The sequence below is a fragment of the Pinus tabuliformis genome, chromosome 1_2, assembly GCF_031772625.1.
Source record: "Pinus tabuliformis cultivar Carrire ecotype Pingquan chromosome 1_2, CPIR1, whole genome shotgun sequence".
Lineage (NCBI taxonomy): Eukaryota > Viridiplantae > Streptophyta > Pinopsida > Pinales > Pinaceae > Pinus > Pinus tabuliformis.
In genome coordinates, this window is record NC_142298.1 from 441,611,830 (window position 1) to 441,636,575 (window position 24,746).

At 41.7% G+C, this 24,746-nt stretch overlaps 1 protein-coding gene across 2 annotated transcripts in view; it reads left to right on the forward strand.

Moving 5' to 3' along the window:
• Nucleotides 1-3,336: 3,336 nt before the first annotated feature.
• Nucleotides 3,337-24,746, forward strand: part of LOC149206249 (protein decapping 5-like) — an 84,621-nt gene continuing 63,211 nt past the window's right edge. Inside the window, exon 1 of one of the 2 annotated variants that reach the window (XM_089395372.1) lies at nucleotides 3,337-3,734. In XM_089395372.1, coding sequence (XP_089251498.1) covers nucleotides 3,557-3,734 — 178 coding nt within the window. In that variant the 5' untranslated portion in view covers nucleotides 3,337-3,556. The remainder of the gene's footprint in view (nucleotides 3,735-24,746) is intronic. The other variant, XM_089395371.1, reaches the window with a different exon arrangement.

Consider the following 24,746-nt stretch of genomic DNA (forward strand, 5'->3'; position numbering starts at 1 on the left):
CAACAACCATATAATCCACAAATAAACCAATATAATAATAATGAGATAAAAAGGAGAAATAACATCATATTATTGATGCAAAATCTAACTCGGTATGGGACTACCACATTCCACTTGACCTTATAATGGCTGAGCCAAATCTCTCTTCAGCCATTCACCCCCATCCCATATTCCAAACATGGATGTGGGATCTCATAAAACACATCAATCTAAAACTATCCAGGGCTTCCAGAGGCCAACCACCTCAACCCATGAAATAGTGATTCCACCTCACGGTCGGACATCACTACACCATCATCAAATTGATCTCTACCCAAGCCTTCTAGGGCTCTAGAGGGTTTGTTCCATTTCGGCTTCCAAGACTAGTAACTCAACCCACAACTTATACCAGGCTCTAGAGTGTTTGTCCAACCAAGGCTCTCGGACTAGTAACTCAACCCACAACTTATACAGGGCTCTAGAATGTTTGTCCAACCAAGGCTCCAGGACTAGTAACTCAACCCACCAAGGGTTCCAGAGTGTTTGTCGAACCAAGTCTCCAGGACTAGTAACTCAACCCAAGCTTTTATGGGGCTCTAGAGCGTTTGTCCAACCAAGGCTCCGGGACTAATAACTCAAACCAAGCCGTTACAGGGCTTCCAGAGCGTTTGTCCAACCAAGGCTCCAGGAACTAATAACTCAATCCAAGCTAAAGGAAACATGAGAACCAACCAAAACAAAACAAGCAAATAAATCCATAATCACCATGGCTATCCAGGAAATGGCAAGGCTAGGAAAAACCACTGTCAATCCAGACAATCCTCCATGCCAGTGACAAATCATGACTAATAAACCACATGTATATGCCATGCATGCGAAAACTAGTGAGGAAAACATACATGCAACTCGATACCTACAAGTCAAACCTACTGTAGCTGCTGATCCTAATGCCTTATTGTGCCTTTCTACTCTTCCTTTGCCTTCTTGCTCCAAAACTCCAAGTATGCCACACCCTCCAAGAGTGCTCCAAGAAAATTATAAGTGTCCAAGAATGAGAGAGAGAGAGAATAGAAGAGAGCTCCACCAAAACTAAAATGACCGAGCCTACCCACTGATCCTTAGAAGCCCTTTTATCAATGAGGCCTCTATTTTCTTCATTTTCCTCCTCACATGCAACTTGTGACCTTTCACCTTCCTTTTCTCCTAATTTCCTTTATTTCCACAAATAATATGCCAATTAATGCCTCTTGTCTTTCCAAAGCCTTTTCCATCGCCTTTGCCAATTTCCTTAGCCATAATAAACTGAATGAACACCCACTAATATGTTTTTCCCACCATTCAGCTTGGAATACATGTCACATGACCGTGGTCTTATATATTCCTACATGAATTTTTAACTAGCGCTGTTACACTGAACCTCCACTAGGAACTGCTAGTGCAGAACTGCCCCCCCCTCCTTGCTAACATAAGGGAGTAACCCCCTTGCAATTTTTGTGAGTTGCTGATTCTCCTATTTGATTGCAATTGTTGATTTCCAATCCCGTGTGACAAAAGCGCTTGGACACCAAGGAGTCACGTGATTGTGGATCATAGGAGGTCGGGTTAAGCCCTTGGGTGAGGATTGGGTCAAGAGTGTGGATGCAAGCACTATACATAGTTCAACTGACCTTGAGCACTATAACACATCATCCATATGTTTTAGGTAGCAGTTCCTGTGGGTTTGAACAATGAGTCAAAGCTGAAGCAGGGACAAGTGGTCGAGAGTAGTCATGCAGGATGTGCCATAAAACTTAAAGTACATGGGGTATATTAATAAATTGAAATAAAAAGGAGCTTCTTGTTTAGGCATTATGCGTGGATACAATACCACCCATGTGGTTCTCAAAACTTCTTCACCTAGGTCCCACTCATTGACTCATGCAGGACCCAACCCACAAACTATCTCATTAAAGTTTATTATAGAAAAACATAAAAAAAAATTGATCGTATTTAGAGATTGAAATATTAATCAGGGTTTGGTTTCATCATTTTTAGAGATTGAGATATCAATTAGAGTTTCAATATAGTTTTTTTTTTGTAAGCTTGGTATGACTACATCTTCATCATGTCCAACTTCTCACCCCAATTGAGAGGGATAACACAAGATTTCTGGTTTGGTGAGACTTCATTTCCATTGCCACTTCCAATTGAGCTATCCCAAGTGGACAAAGTTTCAATATAGTTAAAGTTACCATGTGATAGAATTTTCGAGCAAGCGTCTTCAATGCCTTTGTGGGTGCCATCGCTATTGCTTACACTAGGGTTCTTGCCACCAACACCTCCAATAATTAGATGGATAAACCCATTATTAAGCAGATGAAGCCCATTTAAGTCTCCTTCTAACCTCACATTCAACATTGATGACTATAAAGGGTTAACTAGGGTGAAATTTAATGAATAAATATGAGATGTTAAATGTGATATGGACAAGGAAGGTGTGCATGCAACCAACTCAAACCCTTAAAGCCATTGTAGAGCTACTACCCATATTTAACTCACATATCATTTTTTGTGTAACTTACTTATCATTTAAAGAATAATTAGTGAATCACTTTAATTGCCCACTAGTAAATTCTAGGTTAATTTGTTGTTAGGCTTTCTCTAGATGCATGTAGAAAAGGTTAAATTTTAGATCCATTGTTAGTAAAAATCAAGACTTCAACTAAAAGAAGAACCAACCAAGACACTAGATCAATATGATTGAACTTGTAATTTAGGTTTCACATATACAAATTAAAAAAAATAAAATTTAACAATGTATTGATGAAATCAAAGCTCATAAATAAATCAATTATCAAGGTTAAAGATTTCAAATTATTGAATCCATAATCAATTCCCCATTTATAAAACTAAAATACACATACAATAACATTTTCTTACCCACAAATCAAGTGAAACTAAAAATCTCTCAGATTCAAATGATCCATTTAATGAATTCTCTATATCTTTATTTATATATATATATAAAAGCATTATTACATGATTACTACTCTTCCAAACAATTGAGAAGCTTCACATAATTAAATATACTCTAATTATTAAAAAAAACCAATTAACATTTTCAAACAACTGCTTCACATTAAATATACTCTTATTTGATTTTACCTAATTAACTTTTCAAAATAAGAATTGACACTTCTGAGGCAAATGGTACTTAATTTTTTTTTTTTCATAACAAGTCAGAAAAAGGAAAAAGAAAGAATAAAATAACTTTAAAAAATTCCATAAAACAATCCATAAAGAAAAAACCCAAAACCAATGTAAAGCTTTGAAATAATCGACCCATTGAAGTAAAGCTTGTAGCATCTTCTAAAGGGACAGAACTCGACCCCCTTGATGTATTTAAAGGGGAATATGAACGAACAAAAAACAGAGTGAGCGCCTTGTCACAAATGTTATCCCAAGGGTCAACTGAATAGGAATTTAGAGCAAACTTCAAATTTGTGTGGAAGATATATAAGCATAAGGCCCAAGTTAGATCTGAAAGCAAAGTAGAGCAAACGATAATATCATCAGTGCAGACAACGACGCAGAAGAAATGGGGGAGCCGAGCAGCAGTAGCGGTAGTGGGAGTGGTAATGGTGGTTCTGCCACCGGCACGACAGCAGATTCATACATTGGCAGTCTCATCAGCTTGACATCAAAGAGCGAAATACGTTATGAGGGCATTCTTTACACCATCGACACCCAAAACTCCAACATTGCTCTTCAAGACGGTAAGTTTTGCCTATATCTTTTCTGTACGAGAGTTTAAATCTTTCAAATAATATCAGAACCTAAAAACCCTTTGAACCGACAATAGTACCTACTATTGGCTTGGGATTGGGGTTTGTTCAAAGTTATGGATGCGATCAGGTTTTTTACTTTTTTCGAGGGTTTTTAGGTTTATTCACTTCGTGTTTCGGGCTTTTTTTGTCACGCTTGGGTTGGATTCACATCCTCGTGTTTTTTTTTGTTAAGCTTCATCGATATGTGTGGACGATTTTTCGGGTGGCCGTCAGGGCTGATGATTTATGCATATTATTATTGCTGATACATACTGATGATTATGTTCAATTGGATCTCTGGTACAGTACTTTTTAGTATTCTGCTGGTGATCTTTTGGCTATTTTTAGAGTCAATTCCCATTTGAAATTTCCCAGGGGCACGTTTTGTCCGTTGTGGGTTATCTCACCAGGGCAAGTGGGCCATTTCTTGCAGTTTTGTCGGTTGCAAGTCTCAGGTGAATTTGGTGGACTAGATATCCCTTTTACCGCCTTTCAACAGAAGGGATCTTTCTACAGTCTTATAAACTTGCTATGCTTGCCACAAGATAATAATAGTAGGAACATCTTGTCAAAAGAAAAAAAATCTCATCATCATCCTCCGTTTTTTGGTTAAATATTTATTTTTATTGTACATCTATGAAAGAGTCATTCATGGACTATTGCTAGATTTTAATACAATGCAAACAGTTAAAGGAATCTGACTGGTCTATGCTTGTAACGGCAGAGGCAAGCGAGACTAATTTTGGCGGCTCTTGTGACATACTCAAGAGTGCGTGTAGATAATGTATATTTCAGAATATATTCAAATCAATTGGCAGCAAGGATTCAAGTCCTTTGCATTAGCAGTATTAAGGTGTAGGGATAGATTTATGTACAGAATGGTGTACATTTAATACTTTGTGCGCAGTGCCACTAATTGCTTATTCCAGGGTATGGGGATATGAAAATAATCCTTTGCCCTCTATATTTTCTGCAGGCAATCATGTGTTCATCTTGAAAGGAATTTTAAATTTTGTGTTATGTTTTGCCCAGAGAGGCAGTGTGTTGTTGACCTTCATGCAGAAGGCAACTGCTACCTGCCAACTTCACCATGTTGAAATACGTACTTTTCAACTATATATGCCTTAAAAATAGAGATTGAAAATGTTGAAATATATTCTTCAGAAAGTTAGAATATAAATAAATCTATGGAGGTGTAATGTTGTTTACATTATAATGACTGCATGGCTTAGAGAAGTACATTCATATATTGAATGATTCATGAAATATAGTGTAATTACCACATATATACATATGATTTTTAATGTGTAGATATCTATAAAATTTGTTTGTTTAAGAGAAATAGCAAAGTGCAAGTTAAAGTAAAGTTTGCTATGATGGGTATTGTTACTACTCAAATTTCAACCTTGATGGAGTACTGATTTAAATTTGTCACTTTAGAAGACTTAACAGTAAAATCCATTAGTTCACCTCTTTGTTTTAAATAAAGGTTTGGCCCTATTAGTACATGTATTATATAAAAGCTACGTTGTAGGAAATAACTAGATAGTATAATAAATGAGTGGTTTTTCAACATCTTGGAAGGGCAGGATCTTATATCTATGTATTATTGAATTTTGTAGTGGATGAGTTTGGATTTTATGCACACACACACATGAAAAATATCTTTATATTCCATATGAGGAATATACATGTCATTACAACAAAACTCATCATATCACTTGCGAGAATTGAACTTGGGTGGAAAGGATACCAATCATTCCTCCCAAGTCCCAACCACCTAAGAGAGCCAATTGACAATACACACACATATTCATATATACACACACAAACACATACACATCTCTCTCTATTTGTGTGTGTGTGTGTGCATATATATATACACACACATCTCTCTCTCTATACACACACACATACATACAAATACATATATACATGCACACATTTATTTATTGAATAATGAAATACACATCATGAGGAATCCCTCTAGGCACTTCCCTCATCTTGAGGATGGCACATAGGGTAAGGATAAATCGGATATTTTAGAAGGTCTAAGCTTTGTCAACACATGGCTCGAGCCTATTACAAAAGAATACTTATTAAGAGCGCAACATGTCACTTGTAGGAATTTGTTGATGTGTTGGACCCGCCAACATTTAGGGGATATCCCCGAGAGGAAGTCCCAACTAGACCTCACACCGTTTGGAGTAGGAGTCCCAATAGTGGGTGGTAATGTTATGCCTTGACTGCGAAAATGCGTAGAGTGAAGTATGATAACTTTGGGTGAGAGCAAGTGTGTGACCCTGCGGAGAGTCAAGTGTGATGCATGAAGGTTCCAACACACGAAGGGAAAATGAAGTGCGCCCCTTGGAAGCCTGTAATAGTATGTAGCTTGAAAGGAACACACGAGCGTAATGACATCACAAGCTAAGATGCAAAATAGTCCACAAGTTAAAGTGATGAGTTAATACAACAACATGCATTCAACAAGATTCATACAAATGCAACGAAATAGTTCATAAGCATAAGCGTAAGTTAAATAACATACATTGCAAATACAATAAGAATAGTCCTACTATATTCACAACATATGCATGAAAGCGTGCTGGCTTTGATTTTATAATTATAAGTGAAAGTTCTATTCATACATACACCATTGATGACCACTAGCCCCAATAGTGGAACATTAAAGTCAAGAACACCAGCTCCTCCAAAGAAGTATCCTCGCTTTACGCTATGAAGAAGCCAAAGCTCTTCACAATACTCCCAAGCTCCTTCTAAGCATAATCCTAGCCAAAATCTTGGCTGCCAAAATCCCTTTACGTGAGTTATGAGGTTCTATTTATAACAAGAGTGGGTGACTCTTCAACTCCCCTTTGTGACCTTTGTACTACCCTCATGACTCTTCAACTTCTTTACAAAAACGACTCATTACATTACATGATGACTCTTCATATTCCAAGATTGACACTTGGAATTTCACTTACAACATAATTACAAATAATATTACATTTTACACTTACCATATGAAACAAAATAGGGTAGAGACAACTTGATAGCATAACAAGACAACACTATGATGCTTGAGTTTGGGAGAAGTCTAGCTCAACAACCTCCACTTGCTGCTTCTCGGTCACATATATGATATTGGTGTCAAGCTTGATACTGTGTGATGATGTCCCCAAACTGCGTGATGGAGTCTGGCTGGAAGCGTACTTTGGCCTCCATAGCATCCGAGTACAATGTCTTGGAACCCATTTCAAGTTCGTTTTGAAGCATGAGCAACATTGTTTTGACTTGGACATGACCACTGATGTAATTCTGCATGTTCTGTTTGTTCAACTCCAAGTCTTCCCCGGTGGCACTCTATCTCAGCTGCTCCAAGTACTCTTTGATCTCTTGTCGGATTTGGTTCTTGGGTTTGGCTTTGGCTTTGGCTTTGGTAAGTGAACCGACTAATGGGATCTGGTGTGTTCTCACCAAGACATCCAAACTATTGAACAATCGTACATATGAGGCTTGGATGCTACCAATGAATGAGGCGAGCTGCTTGTTTTTTTGAATAAACATTCGAACTTTTGCTTTCTCCAGCTCTGCCTGTAGCTTCATTTTCTTTACTAAGTCAAGCGGTGCCCCGTTGTATCGCATTGTCCACTTTTGCACATAGGCAATGGCAGCTTGTATGTTCTTGAGAGTTTTAACAAAATCTTTGCTTTGCTGCTATAAGCCATGCAAATAGACAATTGCTTTATGTATAGTGACAAACCCCTCGTAGCGCTTCCACACTGTTTCTCCAAGTGTTGATACTTCAACAATTATCGCTGCTGCGCGGAGTTGTTTTGCCTCTTGCTTGATAGGCTGCAAGTTTTGTGCCATTTGCTCATTCTTAATCGTCAAATACTGAACAGTTGATGTTGTTGCTCCTGCATAGGCCAAGTTGGCTTTGACAATGGAATTTGGATGCTTCTTGGTGTCTGACACTATCACCCTTTCTCTAACGAATCAGGTGATGTGTGATCATCCAAAAATGCTTTCTCCGTGCTTTTACAATCCTCCTTTGGAACTCATCGAATGATAGATTGTACACATCCATTATCGGATCATCATCCAGGGAAACAACACCCCCTTCCTCGCTCAGGGCTGGCTCTACTGTTGGAGGTGGTGGAGATTAAGGATGACTTGTGGTGTGCTCAACATCAGATCAACATCTTCATTCTGCGGCTCCTGTTCCATTTCGATGTCTGTCACTTCAATCAATTGCTCAATTTGTTGAGCAAGCTCCTGATCTTGCATTTGTTCACCTTCCTCCTCAGTTGTCGGCTGGTGCTATTCCTGCTCTTCAATTTGTATCGACACTGTTTCCTCTGTCACTGTGCCTTGCCTTTGTTCTTCCTCTTGCTTCCACTTCTCTTCTTGGTCTCTCTTCCTCAACTCTTGTTCTTCCTTCAACTTTTGCTCTGTCTCCTACATCTTTAGTTCTGCTTCCTGCCACCTCTGCTTTTCTCTCTTCCTCTGCTCTGCGCTCTTTATCTTTTGCTTTTTCTTTGCTTTTGTTGCCAAAGCTGCTTTCATGATAATAGGATATGCTTTCATCTTGTAGCTTTGTTCTCCCTCTGGATTGTCAACAATCTTCCTCTTTCCCTTGTCCCGCACGGGATTGCTACCTTTTGCTGCTTTTGCTTCTGGAGTTGCTGCCGTCTGTGGAGCAGCCTGTGAAGTCCCTGTTAGACTGATTGGCTTATGGAGTCTGGAGGCATTGTAGCAATACCTCCATGGATCATTCTCTGGCCAATGGAATGCCCCACTGATCCACAGAAAGTAAACTCTCGCACAGTGGTCTTTAGAAATACCACCGGGATCATACGAATTAAAGTCCCGAGTACTGAATTCAAACCTCACTATCTCCTTGCCCTTGGCACCTGCGAATTTCAAGTTCTTTATCTCGTATAATCTAGTCTGCAAAGGAAGAGTGGGCCATGGTGTTTTCTTCTTCCTGTGCACCGTTGTTGACAACCTTGTGTCGAGATGATACAACACTTCTTGCATGATAAGTTTGTCGGTGCCATACCTTGGTAAAACATGCAGAGGCTTCTCTCTGCCAAACACTCTAATGAAGGTGCCACTTGGTGAGACATACCAATCTGCGATGTCTACTATCGCTTCCATTGCTTCTCGTGACATGCAAGGTGGATCTTCTTCAAAGATGAGTTTGTACTACGGGATGTTGAAGTGGTTAGTTAGCTGTGCCATTACTCCTTGATAACTTCAATCCGAAGCAACTTGCAATAGATGTGCACGACAGGGTCTCATGGTGTCCATGTCCAGTTCATGCTAGGGAACTGCTGTTGTGCACATATTGCATCCAGTAAGTATGCAAACATATAGAACTTTGCTTTCTCGCTCTCAGGATGATTCCGAGCCTGTGCTACATGGGCTTTCCGCTGTCGAGCCAACAAATCTGACCAGTTGAATGACTTCCCTTCGTTCACCACTTGGTCCAATAAGACTGCCACCCTTCAGGAAAGGTTTCTGTGCGCTGCTGACCATGGATCCTGTAAGCGAAGATAACCAAGAGCTGGTAGGCCTTCCTGAAAGACTTTGTCTTGTAGACATGGGTGGGTGTCTGTAGAAACTTCGATGGCTCCTTCGTCCAACTTTTGTTAATGTCTCTTGTGTTCACATAGCTATGAGTGTCATAGAAAAGTGAGTCCATGTGCTCTACTGGCTCGGGCAAGTGATACATGCGTTGATAGTCTTCTTCCCGGAAGGTGGCAAGCTTCTGTCTGCTGACACTGTTCAATGTCATGGTCTTCTTATCAATCTGTGAGACAATCCAGCTGATGACATCTGCACACGGGAAGGTTGGATACCTGCATGCAACCTTGTATAATTTTGATTGCCGGATGTTGAGATACACCCGCCGGTCCTTTAAGTCTACCTCAAAGTCCTTTACAAAAGCATCTTTAACTTGCTGCCATGTTAGTGATGATCCATTTTCTATAAACAACTAAGTATCTGCATACACGGCAAATCTACCGACGCTTGCTCAACTGCTTTCAGTGGTTTTTTTGAAACAACTCTCTTAAGTGCCATGGTAACAGTGATTGCTGAGAGGTGCTCAACAACTGTTGTATCTGTGGGACAAAAAAGACTTTCATGGCAAGCAAATATCAGTGTTAAGCAAATCTACTTTCAAGGCAAGTTCAAGCAGCAAATCGGGCATCTGATGGGGATGATTGTGCAATTCTCATCGGCAAGAGGGATTGGCTGCTTGTGGGAGCTGCGCATTCCACAATCCCAACAGCCAAGGTCGAAGCTTGTGGCTTGAAACTGCGCAATGCGTAGTTTAGTTTGGGAGAGGCTGCGCATTGCGCAGTCTCAGTGGCCAGGATAACAGGCTGGCTCTTGGAAGTGCACAATATGTAGTTGGATCCAACTTGGATTGTGCACTGCGCTTTTCTAGAGGCCAAGCTTGTTGCTTGAGCCTTAGGATTGCACAGTGCCCAGCTAGGCAAAGTGAAAACTAGCCAAGGGAAGTGTAGATCTTCCCAAGGGATGTGTGGAAAACGAGTAGATCTAAGAGATAGTGTGAGCTTGAGTGCAAATTTGAGTAAGTATGAATAAATCCATGTGAATCAAGTGTAACAATTAATGTTACGGAAGGAAAATCAAGTATGTGAGGGGAGTTGCCGCAACGACGACCATAGGTGCAAAAACAGGAAAACTAATGCGACACTTGCGAAAGATAATCTAAAACTTAAAACAACACTTCTACAAGTTAAAACACTAGCAATCATGAAGAGAAATAAGTGAAACAACACTCACACAAGCAAAACGACAAAAAACGCCAGAGAATGCGGCAAAAGACGACAAAAACAAAACTCATCGAGAAAAGTGACGACGATCGCACCGAAGGTTCCTTGATCTCCTCGGGAATGCTAGAGCTCCAAGATCGAATGTGCAAATGAGCTCTAGAAGTGTCGATTAAATAGATTTGGGCGAATTAGGGTTTATGACGCGCATGCCTAAAATCAAGGAAAAAACGACACTTGACTGAAGTTTCTAAAAATAGCGCAAGTGCCTCCTTTGGGACACTAAAAATAGATCCCTATTTTTAGGGATGTTTTTGCTTTTTTGCCTTTTTTGGGGAAACTTGCCATGCACACTGTTGGGAAAGATTGCGCAGTTATGGGGAACTGGGCAACTTTCTGGCTTAGTGCACTGCGTAGTTTCTAAGCTTAGTGAGAGTTTTCGTAGTTTCTGGACTCAGTGCTGGGCTACCTTCCATGATTGCACAGTTTTTGAGCTCAAGGCTGATTGTCAGTTAGGATTGTGCAATTCCTATCATCAAGGCTGCTTGCCCTCAAGGATTGCGCAATAATGGGAGGCAAGCCCCGAATTTCTGTGAGACCAAGTTGGGAGATCAACTTGTGACTTAGAAATATAAGTTGGGTGAAAACAAGCAAGCATAAGCACAAATGAAAAGGATAAGTCTTAGTCGAAGCATGAATACTTGGATTAGTGCAAGATGAGCTCTTGTGTATAAGAAGGAAGGCTCTAAATTCAAAGCATAGGCAAAATTTTGAAGGGTGGTTGTAGCCGCTACAACAGAATTGAAATTGGGTAGAAAGGATAATGTTCCTCTCATCTGTTCAGGGGAGATTGAATGGATGATATATACAAATGTGTGTGTGTGTGTGTTTTGCTTTTCTAAAAAAAGAAATCCCCTTTGAAAGGAGCATCTTTGGGTGGCTTGAAGGCTTATTAATTATGATAGACCACAAATACATCAATAAGTCAAAAGTCAATCATTAATGACATGTAGGCCAAAAATATTACTGGTGGCTAGGCAACTACATCAACTTAGTGCTAAGGTACAATAAATGAAACACTTTGCCATCCACAGAGTTGGATCTCTCAAAGGCAAATGACAGAGTGAATTGGATGTTCTTGCATCATTTTTTTATCTAGTTGGTGTTTGATTTGCATATGATCAATTGGATTATGGGTTGTGTTCAATCATCCTCCTTTGCAGTCCTGATAAATGGGTCCCATCAATTTTTTTCAAGCGTCGCTAGGGCTACGACAAGTGAACATAATTGGCCTGGACACTTTATTATCAGACATCAGGGCTGTTCAGAATTCGTCTCAGCAAATCCGTTTCTGTCATATTTTACGTGAGCTCAACATAGAAGTGGATGGTCCATCGAAGGAAGCTCTCCAACTTCCAGTAGGCTCGGTAGGACTGCATGAATTTGCAGATGGTGTGGAGATTGAGTTGATGGCGACAAATCTTTCCTTTTAGCTTTCTGATATCTCTATGTACTTTCTTTTTTAGCTGTAAGTCAGGCAAAAGATGTGGACACGGTTTTACTCTCTTGAGTTTTTGGTATCTGGGCAATAGGGCAACAGTCAGTCATTTTTGAGTCCGTCGCTTTACACATTTCCCAGATTATCTTAATGCACATCCTCCTTGAACCGTTAATAAGGTGTCTAATAATGTTGCACTTAATATGCATTGGGGAAACAAATACCACCAATGAGCATGAGTAGAGAGTTACGGAATATAATTTTATTCTTTACATACCTGTGGGTTTTATTTTATTTAGGTTGTTAGCTTGTTTTTGGTGTGGACTGTATAGTTACATTTATGACATTGGTCTGTCATTGCAACTCTGGTTTTCAGTAAACACCACTAGCATTTTGGATTTGCTTGCACATGACTGAGCTGTTAGATTTTAGGAACGTTGGCACTAGGTTCAGTGCCCGCACACACACGCCAGATCTGGTGACAGTCTCAAATTAACTTTAACCCATCTAACTAACTGAAACACACTGATGTGCCTAATCAGAAACAATTTTTGCACGGCAGAAATTATAAAACCAGCAATTAGATCATGCACAGTAAACACAAAATTTCAGCACCAAAACAAAATTCTCATTGGTCCTTCAACAAGAATCTAGGGCTCCCATGCCAGGAAAAATGACCCTTTTACAATGCTCAGTAAAATTCCAAATAAAAGGGAAAACTTACAGAAAAACCCTTGTCCTTACTGTTGAAATCCGCCTCAGACTCCTTGTCAAAGTCTGCTCACTGTTGGCTGCTCCTGTAGCTGTTCAATCACTGGAAATCAAGGGCAAACTCAGCCCTTCAAATTGTCCCAATAACTCTGCTGCAAAACACCTCACAGCTTCTTCTACAGGCCTCAGCTTCCCGTTCTCTTGCCGGGGCCTCATTCTGGGCTATAGTCAGGAGTCAGCACTATTCACCCTTGAACTGGGTGCTGCTAGCACCCTACAGGTCTCAGCCTGTCCTTCTCTCAGAAACTGGGGCCTGGCTCCTTACTCGGCCCCCCTTTTCTTTTTCTGTGACAGTGATTCGGGCTGCGGCCAGCCAGTACAGACCCTCGGTCTGTCTACAGGGCTGTGGCCCTTTCCTTTAGTCTGCCAGCCCTTCCACAGGGCTGTGGCCCTTTCCTTTAGTCTGCCAGCCCTTCCACAGGGCTTGGCCCTGCCTTTAAGGTACTGTGGGCTACTCTGCACTCCTGCTCTCACTCTTTGAATGCCCCCTTGGCCTGCTCCGCATCTGAGGCCTACTCAGCTACCTCTGGCCCAACTTGGCTTGCCTAAGGCTTACTCAGCCTCTTCAAATCAGCTGACTTTGCTGCTCCAGGACTGAGGCCTACTCGGCCTGGCTCTATAAGATGTTCTCTTGCCACCAACACAAGAATGAATCTCTCAAACTTATTTTTTTGACATTTCTCATTGCTCTTGTACTTATACAACTTCAAAGGGTTCCTTAGAAGCCCCTAACTTCTCATGGGAAGCCCCTAAGCAATTTCAACATTAAATTAGAATGTTTTGTGGGTGCAAAGCCTCATCACTCAGCCCAATTGCCCCACACATCGTCCACATTGGATTTCCCAGGCAAATTCACAATGTGAGTCTTTCTAATTTATTCTCACATGCCCAACACCAATGGCATGTGTGAGAATACCTCTTGATGCTACAAAACATCAACACTCCCTTTTAGAGAGGGAGGTACTTCTTACACTTCCACTTGGAAGTGGCTCTTCCCACACTTGATCCTCTACCACAGCTACACTCCACTCCTCATCATTGGCTACTGAAGCATATCTTGTTGTAAGACTTGGACTCTTCTTCGAAGACACCTAGCTACTCGAAGCTTCTTGCGCTTGAGCATCTTGCATGGCCATCTCGTACCATGACATCTTCTTGACGGCTTTGGAAGACTCCTCTCTTCCTCTTGAGCTTGAAGGCTGACTTTCCCGGGGCTGCTGACTCCCCCTTTGAATCTTTTGGCTCCATGGCTCCCTCTGAGTCTGTGACTCCTTTTGAATCCTGACTCCCTCTGAAGCCTGACTCAACCTTCTTCTCATTGTTCTCCAGTATAGGCTTGCCCACTAATCTATATAGACTGCTCTCCCTAACTCCTAGAACTGCCCCTTGGTCTGAGCTAGGTCCTTTGGGTCTGATAAGTGCCTTTCCCTCTCGGAATGCTACTTCGTACCCCTTCTACTCAATTGCTGAGACTGAGAGCATACTGCATATGAGCACTGGTACCCATAGGCTATAGCACATCCTTTACTCAAATCATATCACCTGATTCCATCCTGAATGGTACTGTCCCAACTCCTCTCACAACATGTTTAAATCCCACACCAATTTGAATTTTTACATGCAGATCTGAGTCCCATCTAGTCATGGTTTCAAACACTTCTTGTGTCCCTGTCATATGCCTGGATGCCCCACTTTTTAAGAACTATGCACCATTTGAAGTAGTGCTCTCTGAAAGGTGGGAGAAGAGAAGAAATATTTCTTTGAACATCTTTGCCAACTCATCCTGGGATTTGGCCATTGCAGCTATCTTAGGTTGAGCTCCTTTCCCACTCTTCTTATTCAGACATTGGCTGGCATAATGACCAAACTGTTTGCAAGCAGAGCATTTCACTTTGCCCATATCCTTCTGGCTACCATCACTGGATTTCCCTTTGCACTTTTTCACCGTATTGGCAAAGGCCATCTTATCACTGTTCCTTTGCTGAAGATCCTTGTCCCGAAGTTCTTTCTGGATAAAGTCATCCCACAACCTGTTCCAATCTGGGAGATGTTCTTGTGACACCACTCCTTTGATGAATGGCTTCCATTTCTCTGAGGAGCTGTTTAGTGCTGTTCTCAAGGACTCTGGATCTGCCAGTCTCCCCTATAGCTGCATGCTCATCACGACCTTGCTGAATCCCAGTTAGATAGGATGCCACATTGTCTGCACCGGTCATCTTGGTTTCCATGAGTTTCTCTCTTAGCAACATCTTACGGTGTTCATTCTTGTTCTGAAATAATGCTTTCAGAGCTTCCCACATGCCCCATGCTTTGTCCTTTCCTGATAGATGCAGCATCAAATGGTCCTTCACTGCATTTAAAATAATAATTCCGGTTTTCACATCCTGCTTGTTGTGCTGAACCAGCTCTGCAGCCTTTGTGGGTGGATTGATCTTGGTATCAGCAAACTCCCATAGATCATTCTCCTTCAGAATCAACTTGATTCTCTCCTTGCATGTTCTGTAGTTGGATATCCCATCCAACCTGTCCTCAATCCTCAAACCAGAGACCATCTTCTCTGTCTCTGCTAGACCCTTACTCAGAAATCCTTAGCTGTCAAATCTGCTACAGCTCCTCAATACTGCTGCCACCAGCAAACAGTCACTTCAGCGCCTTCTCAGAGCTGTCACCTGTGTAATCTTTGATCCAATTGCTCTTCAGATACCAAGCTCTGATACCATGTTAGATTTTAAGCTCTTGGGCATTAGGCTCAGTGCACACATACACACCAGTTCTGGTAACAGTAACTGAAACACACTGATGTGCCTAACCAGAAACAAATTTTGCACAGTGGAACTTATAAAACCAGCAATTAGATCAAGCATAGTAAATGCAAAATTTCAGCCCAAAACACTATTCTCACTAGTCCTTCAGCAAGAATCCAGGGCTCCCATACCAGGGAAAATTGCCCTTTGACAATGCTCAGTAAAATGCCAAATACAAGGGAAAATTTACACAGAAAAACCCTTGCCCTTATTGTTGAAATCCTCCCCGGTCTCCTTGCCAGTCTGCTCACTGTACCTGCCACAGTCTGTTCACTGTTGGCTGCTCCGGTAGCGGTCCAATCACTGGAGTTCAAGGGTAAACTCAGCCCTTCAAATTGTCTGAAAAACTCTGCTGCAGAACACCTCACAGCCTCTTCTAAGGGTCTTGGCTTCCTCTTTTCTTTCTGCGGCATCCTTCTGGGCTATCCTCAGCCGTATTAAACCTTGAACTGGGTGCTGCTAGCTCCCTACAGGCCTCGGCCTGTCCTCCTTTCAGAAACTGGGGTCTGGCCCCTTACTCGGCCCCCCTTTTCTTTTGCTGTGACAACAATTCGGGCTGCTGTTCTCCCTCTCAAAGGCTGCAGCCTACTCCTTAGGTCTGTGGCCAGGCACTACAGACTCTCAGTCTGTCTACAGGGCTGTGGCCCTTTCCTTTAGTGTGCCAGCCCTTCCACAGGGCTCGGCCTTCCCTTTAAGGTAATGCGGCCTACTCTGCCCTCCTGCTCACTCTTTGAATGCTCTCTTGGCCTGCTCCAGATCTGAGGCCTACTTGGCCTCCCTCCTGCCCAACTTACCTTGCCTAAGGTTTACTTGGCCTCCTCAAAACAACTCCCTTTTCTGCTCTAGGACTGAGGCCTAGTTAATTTTAGATAACGATGGTATGTTCTATGCTTAGCACAATTTACTTCAATGTTCCTTTAGCAGCCCAATAACAATTTCCAATTATTTCCAGTAGTAATCACATTAACCATTAATCACATTGATAGTAAATGCAGATAGAACATAAAACAAAAAATGCAGAAGACAAGCCAAGACGAGAAAACACCGTATTTGTCGGATGCCAGGGAAAAACTTCAATGTGGGGAAAACCTTTTGATCAAATCTTTTTATTATTATTCAATAGTTTGGCAGAGAGAGAGTAGAAAAGTCAAATTGATTAGCCCAATACGAAGTCAAATCAGCCCTGTCAAATTCTGCAGTCAACTGTAGTCAAACTTCAGTTGTAACCAGAAAGTCAATGCTGGTCAAAACAACAGCAATTCTTCCTTGAAGCAGCTCGGTCTTCCTTGGTCAAACTTGGCCTGATTAGGAGGATAAATTCAGCCCAAAACAGCTCGATCAAAGGAGAGAGGAGACTGCTGCAATTTTCTGCTGTCAAACAACAGTAAAACTTGAAGTCTGAAATTCAACCTGTAATTCTCCCCAGAAAATCTGTCCTCCTAGCCACACGTGTGAGAGAGAAAGAGGCTTCCCAAGAGATATATGAACCAGTTTGATGAAGAGAGAGAGAAGAATGTGTGAGTGATGGATGTCCAAATGAGGTGAGAGGTCTCTTCTATTTATACACTTTGTTGTGGGTGAAGGGACACATCCATTGGGCTTTTTGAGCCTACATTTAACTGAGGCCGACCTGAACAATCTGCACATGTGTGGTCATAAATTCAAAATCACACTTATGCTTGTTCGAATGAGATGATCTTTATATCAATCTTGGACCTCTCGAAAAGAAGAATCCAATGCAATCATCATTTCCATCAAATGACCTGTCCCAAGGTGGAATTTGGCCCTAGTTGCCAATTTTAACACTCCCTCTCAACTAGGGAGAATTCCACATGTCAATCCATCTGTTGTCATCATGCCACCCTGTCGTCATGTACCATCTCTATCATCGAGAGTGACTCACAAGACCTTACCACTCTCCATTGACAAAGGTCAGTCCTCAGTGGATCCCATATCAAGTTGTTGAACACCATGCATTCTAGACATAGGGAGTATGGCAGTACACGATGCGTCCATCGATAGTGCTATCGTCCCTATCCACGTTTCCCAACTCATTGGCCAGATGAGAGGTACTTCCTGTGAGTCTCGGACTACATGGGTAGGATGTATGCTGGGGCATCAACAGGAGAAGGTGAACCACTCATCCTGCTCATATGCTGTAGGAGAAGGTGAACCACTCATCTTATGCATATGTCAATCGTAGGGGAAGGTGAATCACTCACCCTACACACATGGCAACCATCATGGGTATCACAGGGAAAGGTAAACCAATAAACCCTAAGCCCCCAGGAGCTCCCAAAGCTCAGTGTCCAACTCATGCGGGACCCTCACAGGAGGGTCTTTTCACGACTCCAAGCCTCACAGAAGGCTAAGAATTTGACCTTCCCTCAGGGCTTCGTGAGAATGCGTGTGACCTGCTCATCTATCTTGATGTGTTGGAGCCTTATTTTTTTCCTCGTTGTACCATATACCGGATAAAGTGGTACCTGATATCAATGTGTTTGGAGCAGTCGTGGAACACGTGATTCTCTGAAAGGCGAATCCCACTTTGGTTGTCGCAAAAGATCACGATGGTATCCAACATGTGCTCAAATAGATTATCAAAGATCTTCCTCAACCAAACAACTTCACAACAGGCCATCCTAGCAGTAATGTATTTGGCCTTGACAGTGCTTAAAGCAACCGATTTCTGCTTCCTTCTCATCCAAGATATTGAAGCAGACCCCAAAGAGAAGCAACACCCATAAGTGCTCTTACGATCCAACACATTGCCAACCCAATCAGCATCAGTCTATACATGTAACCTCAAATTCCTGGCAGTGTATCTCAAACCATAATTGATTGTTCCACGAATATATTTTAAAAGATTCTTGGCAACAATCTAATGTATGTGATGAGGCTCGACCATAAATTGACTCAACATATTCACAACGAAGCATATGTCAGGACGAGAGTTTACCAAGAACATCAGGGCCCCCACAAGTTGTTGATACTCAGAAGGATTTTCCAATTCGGTCCAACAACACTTCCACATAGCTTCTTGAAGTTCAGTTCCATCGGAGTAGACACAAACTTGCATTCCACCATTCCACATCTCTCGTGTAGCTTCACAATGTATTTTCCTTGAAAAAGGAAAATCTCACTTGGCTTTGCCAGACGTCTAAGCCTAGGAAGTAGTGCATCAAACCTAGGTCCTTCATCTTGAATTTGGAAGCCAACTCCCTCTTGCATTGATAAATGAGAGGGTCTGCACCTGTTAGAAAAAGATCATCCACATAAAGGACCAGAATGAGAGGCCTGTCCTTTTCAACCTTGAAGGATAGGTTCGGGTCATCATCACTCCTTATAAAACCCAACTTCATAAGATAATTATCAAGCCTCTCATACCAAGCCCCAGGGGCTTGCTTCAACCCATATAAGGATTTCTTCGACCTGCATACATGTGTCTTACCATCTTGGACTTCAAACACCTCAGGTGGCTCTACATAGACATTTTCCTTAAGCGAGCCATTCAAGAAAGAAGTTTTGACATCCATTTGGTGTAGGCTCCATCTTTGAGAGGTAGCAAGAGCAATGATGGATCAGATAGTGGTGTATCAGGCAACCGGTGCAAGTATAGTCCACTCCTTCCTTTTGAGAGAATCCTCGAGCAATAAATCTGGCCTTGAACTTTTCAACACTCTCATCAGCTCCATGTTTGATTTTGTAAATCCAGTTTGAAGTGACCACCGACATGTCCTTGGGTCTAGGAACCACATCCCAGACATCATTATTCATGTTTGATTCATATTCCTCATTCATCGCATCCTTCCGTACTTGGTGCTTCACGACTTCTTCAAATGTACATGGCTCAGATTGAACAACAGTACTCATAGCAACTAATTACCCTTGGTACTTGTTCGACTTCTTGCTTTCACGAAATGTCCCCCTTGGTGCAACATGTCTTTCACCATATTCGAGAGTATCTTTGGGCCACAAAGGTCTTTTCCTTGAAGTAGAGGGTCACCAGGAGGTGGATCAATGTGATCCATTGGGCCTTCAACACCGGGCATCAGATCATCTGTCGGAGATTCATCCTTCTTTCCTGCATCATCATCATTGTTCTTCCTAGGGATAGGAAGATCTTTGACTTTCCCAAGTGCAGAATCTTCATCAAAGGTGACAGCATGACTTATTTCCACTTCTCTTTGACCCGACACATAGATTCTATATGCTTTCGAAGTTTCATTGTAGCCCACAAAAGTTCCTTTCTTCTCAGATGCATTTAGCTTGTTTCTTTTTTCTTTTGGCACATGAAAATAATGGGACAACCAAAAATTCTAAAATGAGAAACATCAGGTTTCTTACCAATGAAAACTTCTTTGGGTGTCTTTAACTCCAATGCTTGACGCGAACACCTATTTTGAACACATATACAATAGCGTTGGCAGCTTCTCCCCATAAGAACATCGATAGGACTTGGTCATGAAGCATAGCATGGGTAGTGTTGACCCTGCCGCCTACACCTACCTACAAGTCGATGAGAAAAGCCTTCAACCCCACAAGGTGTGGTTGGTGGTAGGGAACTCAGAGAAGGGGCTATCACACTAAATCCCTTCTCTATCCGTTTAAGCTATCTCCTAGGTTAGCTAAGGGGGGTGGTCTCTAATGAAAAGTTAAGTTAAAAAAGAGATGTGAGTTTCTAGGAGAATTGTTAGAGTTAAATAGATTATTTCTTTAAGATTTATAAGCAAAAAACCATCATAAGATAAGAGCAATAACCATCATAAGATAAGCGTGAAATATATAAACAACGAGTGCCTTCCAAGTATTTGCTCTTTAAAAAATGAAATTTTATTTTGCTTAAAACAAAAGTAGAATGCTTAAAAAATTGAAAGCAGAGCAATCCTGAAATGGAGACAAAGATGACATGAAATAGTCAAAATGATAATCTACAATTAGTGTGTACAAGAACTAGATCAAGACATGCAAGTAGAACTCCATACTTGTCTAGTTAAAACAATGCTCTAGGTAGCAAATAAAACCCTTTGAAAACACAAGATATTGATCAAGAAAAATATTTAATTTAAATTTATGTGATCTTAATAAGCTAGAGGAAAGGAAACTCCCTCTTTCAAAATCGTTTGATGAGGTCCTTGAGGCAAACTGATTGGGTCCTTCTATTCTTGATCTTGGGAGTTAGTTCGTCTATTGGAGAGCTACCCCACGCCCAAGTAAATCCTTCAACCAAATTTAAAGATCTCTACACACTTGGAAAAAGATGTCAGTGACATAAGGGATTAGATTAGATTATACAATGGAGGGGAAAGCTAGAGATTTCACCAAAAATATTCTAGTCCTCCTCTTCCTAGAGTATTTCTCTAACCCAAAAATTTTACAAGATAGCTTGCAAAGGTTAATCCAAACAAGTGGCAGAATGATAACTAGCATAATTCAAATTATATGTAGAATGTAAAGCACAAAAATTGAAATAACATCACCTCAAGAAATGGAAGGTGAACACCAACACAATAGTACCCCAAAGTCTCTTTTATTATATGAAAGATGAATACAAAATCCAGCAGAGTCACTGCAAGCCCAACAACTCGTTCTAAATATACCAAGATGAGAGCCAAAGCTCATTTAAATAGGCAAATGGGAGTCAATCCCAATGTGAGTGCAAGTGACAAGTGGAAGGGTGAAGATCCCAATGCTAGCAAGTCAAATTCCAAGTGGCTGAGTTACTTGATGAAAACTGATGTCAAGTGCTGAAGGTGGCAGTGAGTTACACCTTGATTGTTCCTCAAATATCCTCAAATCTCTTGTACATATGCTCTTGAGAAACATGTGTGAGAAGAGTGGAAGTAAGTGGGAGCAATATCCCATGAAATGTGCAGCCCCAAATTACCATGTCACAGTCCCAAAATACTGTCTCTTCATTACTTGCGTTGAACTCAGAAATCAGGCCTGCGTATAATTGAGTGAGAGGAGCAGCGTACAAATCTTGTTTTTGTTGAGTGTGACATGTGTGAAGATAAGGGGGACAAGTCTCCTTTATAACTCCTGTAAATTCCCTGTCAAACTGCCAGCGAACTATCCTCTGTGTATCCTCCAAATCAGGCCTGCGTATACACTGAAAAATCTGCCAGCGTTGATGCTTGAGGACTGATGTGTAACTGTTGTGAACTGTGCGTATGGGCTGCCAGACATGCTATGTATATCTTCTTAGTGGAGTTAACTGCAAATTTTTCCAATGAATAGGGGACAAGCTTCTGTCCCATGTGTCAGAGCTGTCCCAACTAAATCTGATATCAAAATGATCTGCCTACCTTTTCAATGGACTACCAATTGAGTGGAGTTTAGTGGGGAACAATTGGGAGACAAGGTCTGTCCCATGTGGCAGTCTTGTCCCCACTTTCCTTTTACAAATCCATTAACTGATTCTAAGTGCATTTTTTGATGATTTGTGGGCCTCCTTGACTGATTTGTTGACTTGAGCTCCAATGTGGCTTCCATGTCACACCTTTTGTCCCACACTAACTTTGTTAAAGTTTCAACTTTATAATATGCCTTGCACTTTAATTCCACCATGTTTAAATTAAAGCCAAAGTAAATTTGTAGCCATACTTAGCATTTCATGCAACCAACGTGATACTTGGCATATTGACTTTGACTTGTACCTTATGTGGTGGGCCCCACATGCTTGCCACATTATCCTTGACTCTCCACATAATTCCCATGTCAAAATTTACTTATTTTGACTTTGGAAAAATTTATAAATTTTTCCAATTACTCATTTTTTTGATTTTTTTCCTCATTTTTGCTATTGTCATTTGAAAAATCGGCTTTTGAGGGACAATAAGTCATTTTTTGACAGTCAAAGTGGGTCCTAGGATAATGTTGGGTCTCTGAGGATGAATTTCGAGTAGTCACACGCCCCAAACATTTCCTAAGGCCACTTATTTACACCATTACAAGGAAAATAATTATAAAATCCCGTTTTGCGGGAAATTTTTAATTATTAAAAAATCCTACTTAGACCTAGCCAAATTCCACGATTTTTTTTGTGTGTTCTAGTATAGTAATATACACCGACTCTAGACATTAAGATGTGTTAGGGGCTCAACCTTTAAACCGTCACCCCGACTTTGGGGTAAAAATTGAGTGAACAACTAAGTCACCTGACACGGGGATTAGGGACACGTAGGATTCGAGATTTGTGGTGTCGGATTCGGACACGCTGACCCCCCGAAACAGAACACGTTATATATTATTATTATTATTTTTTTTTTTTTGTTTTTTTTTGTTTTTCTGAATTGAGACTAATTCTATTAAGAAAAGAAATATGGTACAAACAAAGCTTGCAAAGAAGCGAAGCTAAGGAGCATGGGAGCCGGAAATGATATGAAATCAACCTCGGTACCAAAGAGCTAACACGGCATGAGCAAAAGAGAACAGAAAAAACGAGCTGGTCTAGGAAGTCTACCCAGCATGGGCTGAATCTTCCAATCTACATTTTTTCCCCTTTTTTTTACTGACTTTGACCCAACCAATTTGATCTGGCTGGACCGGAACTACTTGTAGACAGATCTGAGCTGAAGGAGGAGACTCCTTATCTGAATCAGAAGGCGAAGACTCATGAGTACGTTTCTGCGAGAATAAAGGCGCAGAAGGATCCTTGGCGCAGGCAGAGGGAGAGGCCTCCGGTTGCTCCAAATTCTCCTCTTCCACTTCAATGTCCTCCTCATCAGAGCTAGAGGACTCTATGTCATCCATAGGGGGACTATCACAAGGTTTCCAACTCTTGGATTTGGATTTGCGAGTGAAATTTTTCTTTTTGTCGAGGAATGCTGCACATGAGTTCTGGAGATGCCCCGTTTGATGGCAGTGGCGACATCTGAAGGCTGTATTCTCATAATCCAAAGTTTGCGTCCAATGGAAGTCCCCGACTTTGAGGATGATCTGATCCGGCAGCCCTTTGCTAATGTCTATTTCTGCACAAATTCTGCCGTAGGTATAGATTCCTTTCTCCCCCCTTGTGGTATCTGTTGCCAGGAAGCGGCCTAGGGTGTTCCCGATTCCTTGAAAGACAGCAAAATGCCAAAGATGCGCAGGGAGATTTGGAAGCCTAACCCAGATAGGGAGCTTTGAGATGACTGCAGTGGAGGGGTCAAAGTCTGGGAACCAGGGGGAGAGGAAAAGTCCCGCTGAACCCCAGAACCAGGGGCCCCCCGTTAAGGCTTTCTTGTAATCTTCATTGAAGGCTAAGGTTACAATAAAGAAGCCTTTCGAGCAGAAGAAGACTTTGCAGTTATTGGTCCAATTAGAATGGATCCACTGGTATAGATCAGCAGTGCGTGGCCAAAGGCCATTAAATCTGCAAATGAGGGCTTTTTCTGCAAATGTCTGGAATTGATCATCCAGAGATGGATGATTGATTTCAATGGCAGGGGTTTCCTCCATTTTGTCCACCAAGAAAGGTTTGGGAGCCTCGGTAGATTGGGCAGATTCCTTGGCCGGCTGTGCATGTACTGCATCTTTGTAGGAGAAGCCCTTGGAAGCAGAGGATTGCCCAACTGCACCTCCCCGAAGTCGGAGTGATAGGATCACTGTGGCATTTCTTTCAATATTATAAAACGAAAGAGGCATATTGTTGTCAAGCTGCTTACCTACAAAGAGGAGCCGCAGAAGGGAGGAAGGGATCCCCAACCTCTGTTCAAGAATCTTTGAGAGCTGGCGCACTGTAAGAGATGGTTGGACCCCCAGGAGCAGGGTTTTGCCTGTTAGAAGAATTATTTGTATCTGAAAACTCGCTTGCTGGAGATTGACGCCTTCACTAATAAAAGCAGAGATAGCCGAGCCCTGTTTTGAGAGAGAGGGCTTCACTCTGAGCTCTGCCCTTTCGAGATTGCCTATGGGTATATTTGGCTCATTCAGCAGCTTGGAAACCAAACTGGCATCGACGCGCTTCTCCACGCCTGAGCTCCCAATAAAATCCCTCTGAACGCTCCTGCCGGTCGTGTGATTTTCGGTTCCTGCCTTCATGTCCGGCGACGCCTGATCATTCTCCCATTTGGCATTTCCGTCCTCTGTCAGA